Here is a 9,333-nt window from a genome sequence, read left to right as displayed (position 1 = left end):
GGGACATGGAGGGATGGGAGAAGCTGGGCTGGGGGGAGGGGGGACATGGAAGGGTAAGGGAAGCTCGGCTGGGGGAGAGGGGGAGGGGGGACATGGAGGGGTGGGAGAAGCTGGGCTCTGGGGGGAGGGAAAGAACTGAGGGCAGCAGCTTGTCCAGTGGCATGCTGGGATGACAAGGGGAGGAGATCCTTCTGAAAGCACCCTGGTAGCGAGTGGGCCCTCTTGGGATTTTGCCCAAACCTGGCCTCTCCCTGGCCACTCTGCTGTCCCCTGCAGTCCACTCCTCTGGCCTGGGAGCATTCCTCCAGCCTGCCTTGATCTCTGTCCTTCCTGGGCCTCACTTTGTCCCTGGTGACGGGCAGAACCAGGCCCAGCTTTCCTTCCCATTCCCCGGAGAACAGAAGGCCTTTCATCTGAAGGCTCCAACGTGGGCCACGTCAAGAATGCCCATCTAACAAAAGGAAGCCTGGTCCTCTGGGTAGCAGTCACAGAACCCAGTGACAGAATGGCTGGGGCCTGACTCGCTGCCCCTGACCAAACCTTCCTTCCGCAACAGGGGGCTGCCAATGACCCAGGCATTTGGTCTTTCTGCACACCAAGCACACGCAGACGTCTGGCCTGGCCCAGCCTTAGGGAAAGCCTTGGTCTCCTCCCCTGAAAAAGGAAGGGCCTGGCCTCTCTTGGTGTGACCCTGACACCAAACCCAGAACCCAGGCCGCCACCTTGGAAGCAAGACCTTTCAAAGGAGTTCGCCAGGAGCTTCATAAAATGTGCCCCTGTCTAAATCCCAGGGTGAAATTGGGCCAGCAGGAGACAGGCGAGGAGAGGGGCCTGAGCCAACCAGCAGCCCCAGGGCACGGCCTGCTCCCTCCTACGTGACAGTGGGAGCAGAATCGTTTCACCAAAGGTCACCTCTGAGATCTAACAAGGAGAAGGGACAGTGCTGACATCAGCAATTAATCACGGATTTACAGAGGAGGAAACTGATCTTCCCAGAGGCCAAGTGTCTGGCCCAAGGTCACACAGGTTTTGCCAGAGGTCCATTTTCCTCTCCCCTGGGCCATGGGCCTGCTGGTCTCCCTGCCCCAGCCCAGCATCTCCTCAGCCCGCCCCGCACTCAGGGCCGGGGGCCAGCTCGGATGCCATCAGTTACAGACAAAGCTCCCGATGTTTCAATAAAGCATCCATAAAGTGAGGGCATTGGGCTGGGTGATCTCCAAGGCCCCAAAGGCTACCATCTTCCTTGTCACGCATTTCTGGTGTCCCAGGTAATGGCCACCACAGACCCTTGCAGGGCATCGCCACTTTTATGATAAAGAATTTATTATTAGCTTACAACTGGCTGAGAGGGGAAGTAAGATTACTATGGAACCCACTGGTGTTTGTGGAAGAGGAAGCCTTGAGGACATGAGGGACCGTAACAAGCAGAATCACAGCATAGCCAAAGGTGTAGAAGGAGGAAAAATAAAGGCAAGCTCAGAGGGACAGAGTGCTGGCTGGGCCGACACAACGGTGGCTGGGTTAGAGAGAACGATGAGCCACACACTGGTCGCCTCCCCGTGCAAGGTCTCGAATGCTGGGCAGAGCTGAGGTTTTCTGTCCTGAGTGGCCTGAATAATCAGAGCAGTACATGAGGAAGCTAATATGCCATCTGCCTGCCCAGAGAGGTGGCAGCAGGTACTAAAAGGAGGCGGCTGTGGGCAGCGAGGATTTAGACACCTCTATGGTTCCCAGCTTGGGAAAGCAAGAGAATGGGACGCCATGGGCAGAGACCCCTAGCTTGGGAAGCAGATCTGGCTTAGGAAAGATAGAATTCAACAAACCAAGTGCCCATTAACCCCATACTGAGTACCAAGGGTACAAAAGGGCTTGGTGCTCTATGTGGTGGGCACATGCCCATGCTGGCTTTGAACGTGAGGGAGCTGTAAGCTGGTGACCCGCACAGGCTGCAGACCACCCATGTGCTCCCCACGCCTGTGTACAGGCCTCCATTCTGGGAGCGCCGTTGGACTTCAACAGGACAACCGAGGCTCGAGGTATCAGGCGCCTCTGGCGGCTCTTTGCTTCCTGTTCCTACATGTGCCAGTCCCTGATGCCCAGAGGGGCAATAAAACTGCGGAGCTGCTTTCTGGGATGGAGCCACCCTTGTGGCCTGGCACCCTAACCTCCCCACAGCCTCCACTCCATCCAGACCTGTCTGTTTGTTCTCTGCACAGCTCCTCTCTCCCTTTGGCCTCTCACAGAACTCACAGCTTCCTTCAACGCCTAGCCCCAGGACCTCATCCGGGACTCTGTCACTTGGTAGGGCCATGATGCATCCTGTCCCCATGCCTGGAAAGCGTTCCCCCTCCCTCCTGCCTTGTGGGAGGGGAAGCCTTAGCTTCCTTCAGAGCGAGAAGACAAATCACTGCGACTACTGAGGACTCCCCGCTCATTCCCCACCCCCCAAATGGCTTTGCACCTACTCTTCTACTGTTTTGTACTGAACTTCTCTGTGTGTGCGCGTGTGTGTGTTCCCAGCTCCTAAGCACAATGCCTGGCCTGTGGTACACACTACGTAAATGCTGCCAAATCTATATAACATTAACATACAGAATAAAACAAAAAAGAACTTCAGGAGGGGATACAAACAACCACGGGCAATTTTGTTACTCTCTTGTCAACTTTAACGCGCCCTTTAAAATGGGAGAGAAGTTCATGGTTTTGTCCCCAACACTCTTAAAAAATCACGCTGTTTTAACTCTTGTGCATGTTGATTTCATTCACGATAAAAAAGAGACTGGGAAAGAATGGCCTAGACAGCTCTTGTCCTCGGGGAGCTTACAGTCTAAAAAGGAGAGCAAACAGAAAGCCGGGTAGGACAACAAACAGAAGGAGCTCCTGCATAAGGCTGAGGACAGTGTTTGACTGGGGGAGCCTGCGCCGTGGGGGTGCAAAACGATGGGCACAACCCCAGCTCTGCCACCAACTAGACTGGGCAAGGATCCTCCCCTCCCCTGGGCTGTTTCCTTTAAAAAAGGAAGGGGGGGGGGTCGGACTCAGGGTGTAGCCCAGTGGATTTCTTTTTTAAAACACAAAAAACCTCGGGTTTAAAACCTAACCAGCCAAGACAAGACAGCTGACCCTTCTGAACCGTGTGGCTCTGGGCCTAACTCTCCCCAAGGGGCCTCCCCGATCCTGCCGTGGCTCAGGCTGGGGATCAAGTGAGCTCGGGCGCTGGTACCAAGGGTGAGCCCAGGGAGGCAGAGGGCACAGGGTCCCTAAGAGCCGTGGACAGGATGGGCAGAGGTCTCCCCCAAAGGGCTACACTTCTCTTGCATGAACCTGCGAACCATCCTCCTCTCTTACTCCTGGCCTAAACTCTTTCTCTTCCCCCTTCTCCTCCTCCCCTCCCCCCCTCCCTGCCCCACTTCCACCCCCGGGGGGAGGGGTCATCCCTGCAGCTTTTGCCCTCCCCCTCCCCCCTCTCCATCACTCCATCCTCCCCTCCACCCCCACCCCGGCGGCCCCCCTCCCCCCAGACTCTGCTGCTGGACCTCAGAGGTGACCTCACCCCACCCCCTCCCTTGACCGCTCGGGGTCTAGGCTGCTGCAAGAGCTGCTCCCCCTGCCCCCCCCCCAGCACCCCCGGGCTCCCTGCTCCCTCCAAACTGCCCCCCCCCCCCCCCCCCCCCCGGCGGCCCGTTCGCACACTGACCAGAGGTGGGGAGGTGTGGGGGGCACGCCCCAGGGCTCCGGGGTGAGGGCAGGCGCGGGGTCCCCGAGGCCCCAACCAGGCCTAGGGAGGTCAGGCCCCGTTCACGTTGCCCTGGCCACGTGGGGACAAGCCACGGAAACTGAGGCAGGGGGCGGTCCTCCGCCTCAGCTGACACGCCCAGCGCACGTGCGCCTCGCCCCCGCCCCCATCGAGCGGATGAGGCCACTGAGGCTGGCGGCAGCGCGGTGACCTCCGGGCCAGCCCCGAGGCCCCCCGGGAGTGGCCGCCGGCCCCACCTCCCCAGCGGGGGCTCCGCGGCACCCCTCCCGCCCTCACGCCACCCGCCTCACCTGGCTCGGGGCCGCGCCCGCGCCCGCGCTCCCACACTCTCAGGGTCCGCGCTCGCCGCCAGGACCGGCCGGGCGCACGCGCACGCGCACACCTGGGCTCAGCGCGCTGGCCCCGCCCACGCCCCGCCCACTTCCCCCTTAGGATCCAAGCTCCCTGCTCTTTCACTTCCCGTTTCTCGGGGGAGAAACATGGGCGCAGGCGCGGACCAGCGAGGGGGCGGGGCCCAGAGCTGCAAGGGGCGGGCCTCGGAGGGGAGGGGAGAGGGCGGGGCCTGAGGGTGTTGCCTGAGCTGCCCTCCACGTGCAGGGGGCCGCGGCCATCCCCAGGGTCTGAAGGCCGAAGAAGGGCGACGACACCCAGGACCCCCTGCCCCCACCGCCTTGTATTTATAATGTGTGTATCTCTACAGCATCTATCTCACGTACGTCCCTCTGTGTGCCGCCTCCCCTGGGCAGACTGTGCGCTCCTCGAGGCCAGGGAGCGCAGCGGGTGAGACGGCTGGACCTGGGCGCCGGAACACCCGAGTTTGGCCGTGTGACCCTGGGCAGATCACCTACCTCCTAGGGCTGTCCTGAGGGTCAAGCGAGGTGGCCCGTGTAAGGCTCTTTGCAAACCTTAAAAGCTGTGAGTTGTAAACGCCAGTTATTCCTGTGATCTATGTTTGTGTACCCCCAGTCCTTATCGCAGTGACTGGCTCACGCCAGGGGGCACAGAGGCAGCTTCAGGCTTGATCTCAGGATCGACTTCCAGACCTGGTTAGGGTTGCCCCAAAGTGGTCGGGAGGGACGAGGCGGGAGGAGAACCACTCGGCAGCTTTGGTTCAGGTGGGGCTATGAGGCATCTGAGGGCCATGTCACCGCAGGGGCCCAGAAGGTAGAGTGCGGTGCCTGCACACCCAGCAGGTGCCCAGTTGGCTCACGGGTGGCTCTCTCCCGTCCTTAATTCACAGTGAATTGGCCCACTGCGCCAAACTCCAGCTCAGAACTGGAACGTGGCCTCGTGGCTGGCTGACTCAGGAATTCTGGGATAATAACCCCTGGCAGAGCCAGGATCAGAATCCAGGCCGGCCCTGCGCTGTGGCATGGTGGGGGACGGCAGCATGTCCGGGAGGGAGGAATGCTCTCACCCACAGAACCACAGCCAGGCCTCTGGATGTCCTGGCCTCCTAAAGAGCCTCCCACTAGAGACGTCCCCAAGTCTAGACTGGGTCATCACCTTGGTACACATTTCTACTGGCTTTATGCCTTACAAAGTCCTGCCCCCACAACAGTCCTGGGGGGTAGAGAGTGAAGGATCGACCCCATATCAGAGAGGGAGAAACAGAGGTTGGGAGGGCCAAGGTGACCGGCTCAGGGTCACCCTCAGAGGTGGGAAACGTCAGAGTGGGATGGCCCTCTGCTTAACCCAGCGTGGACTCTTTGGGCAGCCCCAGGGCTCCTGCAGTAGCTTGAGACTGGGGGCTGGCAGAGCTCTGATTTCATGCCCACTCTGCCCACACTCACAGATTCAGTAGGTGGCTGACCACGCTCTCACAGGAACTTGGGGGCTTCCTAGGGGTCAAAGATGCAGAGCTGGAAAGCACCTGGGGGATCATGTGTTTAGCCAATCAGGCAATTATTAAGCTCCTACTGTGTCCCACCCAGGCAGTGGGCTAGCCCAACCCCCTTATCTTAAAATCGAGGAGACTGAGGTCTAGGGAAGTTAGGTGAGGTAGTGGGAGGCTGAGGCGGGACAGCCGGCTTGTAATTAGATTTAGCTACAAGTAATCACATTTGGAGTTAGAGTGCCACCTGCTGTATAGTGTGGACTCGGGAATTCTGATCCATCTTCAAGCGCGCGCACGTGTGTGTGTGTGTGTGTGTGTGTGTCTGTGTGTGTGTGTGTGTGTGAGTGTGAGTGAAGGGAGAGCTGAACAGAAGAAACAATAACAATCATCCTCATGTGCATGCGGTTCACGGGGCTCACAGTACCACGTGCACTGCCAGCTCAGACAGGCCTCTGGGTCACAGAATCACTCTCTGCTGGAAGGGACCCCTGAGGTCAAGTCCAACTGATACCTGGGCAGAATTCCCCGTTATGATAGCCATGCCCCACCCCCACCTAATGGTCACTCAGCCTCCCCCTGAAGACCTCCAGGGAAGGGGAACTCACCCCCTCTGTTAGGAGGCTCTTCCTGCCACGAAGCCTAAATCTGCCTTTCTGTTCCTTCCATCCATTCATTGTATTTTGGCTGAGTGCAAAGAGCTGTAGCTCTGGACTCAGGAAGACCTGAGTTCGAATCCTGCTTTCACCTATTCGCCAGGTGTCACACACCTGGGCAAGTCACTGTGCCTCAGCTTCCTTATCTGCAAAATGGGCACAACAGAAGCATCTATCTCACAGGGTCTTTGGGAGGCCCAAATCTGATCAGAGTGCTTTTAAACCTTCGAGTGCTATGTAATTGTCAGAGATACCTAAGCATTTCCTCCCCAAAGTCGCTTTTCCTCCTGGTTTTCCCACAGCGTAGGCTCTGGCCCCCCCTTCCCGGATCCCTCCCAGGACGTCCTTCCTGAAAGGGGCCGCCCAGATCTGAGCAGTCGTCGAGGACATCCAGACCATCATCGCCCGCCACATTCCGCGTCTCGCAGCCTTGACTCAGGTCAGCCATCTAGCCCAGTCCGGTACCCCCAGTGGTTAGCTCAGTGCCTGGCACATGACCCACAAGGCCTGGCTGACTGAGGACACTGGCCCCAGGAGGGGAGGCGTTGTGCCTAGGGTCAGAGGTCGTAACCTGGAGCCAGAATTAGACTGGCCTCCCCACTTCAAATCTGGGGCTTTTCCCACTAAAAGCAAAGGAAAAAGCAGGAGAGAAAATAAGGTTGGAGCCGGGAGTGAAGGCCGCGGGGCTGACTAGGCCTGCAGAGCAGGAATTCGGTCATTTCCCCTGGCCTCCACAGGAAATGGGAACAAAGACCAGGAAGTGACCAGTTCACTCAGACTAGAGCCTTTCATCCGCTTTATGGGACAACCTCGTCCACAGAATCACAGAATGGTTCATTCAGAAGGGATCTAGTCTAATCTCCCTTTACAAGTGGGAAAACTGAGGTGCAAGGCAGGGTGTGTGTGTGTCCAGTCAGTGAACCAGGCAGGGTCCCAGACCCGGGATGAGAAGCTGGGTCTCCTGCCAGCCAGTCCAGTGGGCAGCCCAGCACAGCAGGCAGTGACCCCCAGGGGGTGGGACGGGAGGTGACTCACCCAAGGTCAGAGCACACAGCAGAAGTGGAACCAGAAAAGGGCCTGTTCTTTCCATCACATTCCGCTGCCTTGCTCTCCCAGGCCCTGTGGGCCTGTGTGGGCTGTTTCTATTCCCGGGGGTGGTTTGGGACTCGTGTAGGCTTAGGGACAACTTAGCTCGTCAGGATCTAAAGCTGGAAGAATTCTCAGAACGTTGCAGTCTGAGAGACCAGAGGGGGCGGTCCCCTGTCCCTCCTTCCCCCACCGCGCACAGCCAGCAAAAGGACAACATCTCTGCGCCCTAGGGCCAGAAGGATCCAGGGACCCAGCCTGGCCAGGCCACACCTGCCGGCTGCCTGAGGATGCTGCGGGGGGATGGATGGGGAAGGGGAGAACGGGGAGGCAAAATCAACGCCAAACGAAGTCTCTGCCCTCGCTCCCCTGCCTGCCCACGCTGCACAGAGGGTATCACCAATCAGGGCTTTTGTTCAGCAGAGAAAACATGTGGCCCGTCCTGCAGGGCCTCTGCTGGGCTCCAGGCTCGTGGGGTGGGAGCAGCCCATGCACTCAGGGGGCTCTGGAGGACTGGGCCTCCCTGGCAACCCTGGGCGGCCTTATCCTCACTTTGCAGAGGAGGAAACTGAGGCCCCCAGAGGCAGTGACCCAGTTAGCCTCCTCTCCCCCACAGCCCAGGCCCAGCTCTCCCAGATGGCCGGCCGCTCACCTCTCCTCTCACCTCCTCCCCAGCCCCTCTGCTTTCCCAGGCCCCTTTATGTGTGGTCTTCCCCCATCAGAATGGAAGCCCCTTGAGGGCAGGGCCAGCTTTCTTTTTGCTCGGCACAGTGCCTGGCACACAGCAAGCACTTAATAAATGCTTCATCTCTATCCAGTACCTGTCTCCTCCTCCTGCCTCCATCTACATGCCAAAGTGCTTCAGGCTCATGGCCCTGCTGGGGGTGGGACAGGCCTGGGTGACCCCACCCACCTTCTCTCTGTCTCCCCACTCCCCGGAGCGGAGCAGATCAGCAATGCTCCGGGACCCCAACCCTCAGCCCTGGCCCTGCATGTCCCAGGACACCTTGTGTCGTATGAAATACCCACAGATGGCTCCTGCCCTCTCTGGAGGGCTCCACAGGCCAAGGGCAGTCCGGCGCAGGCTGGGCCCAAGGTCCCCCTTCAATGCCTCGTTAAAGTGTGTCCTGGCCCAGGCTTGGAGGCCCCTGGAGGATCAGCCCAGCCAAGAAAGGCTCTGCCTCAGAAACCTGGCCAACGTGTGTGGCCACAGCAGCCCCTGCGGCCCGGGCCCGTCCGTCGCCTGGGACGGAGGAAGTTGCACGGAGGGGCAGAGGAGCACAGGCTCCTCGGGCTGGCCCGGCCCGGCCCAGGGGACCAAACAGCAACGAAGACGCTGAAACAAAGCTTTAATGGCCGCGGGGCTCCCCAGGCTTTACGAGGCATCCGTGGCCTCATACAAAGTAGGCGGCTAGGGCTGCCATCTTGTCCTTGGGCCGCCGGGGGTTGAGTCTCCCTGTGGGGCGCCGGCCCCTGGCCCGCCCTCGGCCCTGCCTCTTCCCCGGCCCGCTGCGGTGCATGGGGTGGCACGGGGCCGCGTGCTTCAGCTCCACCAGCTCCTGGAAGACCGGGTCGCAGAAGACACAGCCCGTGTGCTGGGTCTCATCACCCGGCAGCGGCGACTTGGCCTTGTTGAAGTCGACGTCCACCAGGGCGGCCTCACAGGCCTCGCAGGTGTCCGCCGAGACGCGCACTCGGTGGGCGTTCTCAAAGAAGTGGACCACCACGCTGCACTTGTTGCAGGCCATCTTCCACTTGGGGCCCGAAGTGGGGTCCAGCACCAGCACGCCGCTCTCACACTCCACGCACTGGCCGATGCCCAGCATGCTGAGCGAGTGCTGGCAGGAGGGGTGCGTGCACTCGTTGCAGCCCATGCCTGCAGCAGGAGAGAAGCAGGAGAGGAGGAGGCCGTGAGAGGAGGAGGAGGCCGTGAGAGGAGGAGGAGGAGGCCGTGAGAGGAGGAGGCAGAGAGAGGAGGAGGCAGAGAGAGGAGGAGGCCA

At 59.8% G+C, this 9,333-nt stretch overlaps 2 protein-coding genes across 2 annotated transcripts in view; both read right to left on the bottom strand.

Moving 5' to 3' along the window:
* PPM1F (protein phosphatase, Mg2+/Mn2+ dependent 1F) overlaps positions 1-4,099 on the bottom strand; it is a 36,210-nt gene extending 32,111 nt beyond the window's left edge. The window contains exon 1 of the mRNA XM_027847485.1: positions 4,048-4,099. The gene's annotated coding sequence lies outside the window, so the exon portion shown is untranslated. The remainder of the gene's footprint in view (positions 1-4,047) is intronic.
* A 4,566-nt stretch (positions 4,100-8,665) lies between these two features.
* Positions 8,666-9,333, bottom strand: part of TOP3B (DNA topoisomerase III beta) — a 37,883-nt gene continuing 37,215 nt past the window's right edge. The window contains exon 18 of the mRNA XM_027847482.1: positions 8,666-9,209. Within this exon, the coding sequence (XP_027703283.1) occupies positions 8,728-9,209 (482 nt within the window). The 3' untranslated portion in view covers positions 8,666-8,727. The remainder of the gene's footprint in view (positions 9,210-9,333) is intronic.

This window comes from Vombatus ursinus, unplaced genomic scaffold, assembly GCF_900497805.2.
Source record: "Vombatus ursinus unplaced genomic scaffold, bare-nosed wombat genome assembly UNPS02015411.1, whole genome shotgun sequence".
Classification (NCBI taxonomy): domain Eukaryota; kingdom Metazoa; phylum Chordata; class Mammalia; order Diprotodontia; family Vombatidae; genus Vombatus; species Vombatus ursinus.
This window is presented reverse-complemented; position numbering and strand designations above follow the sequence as displayed.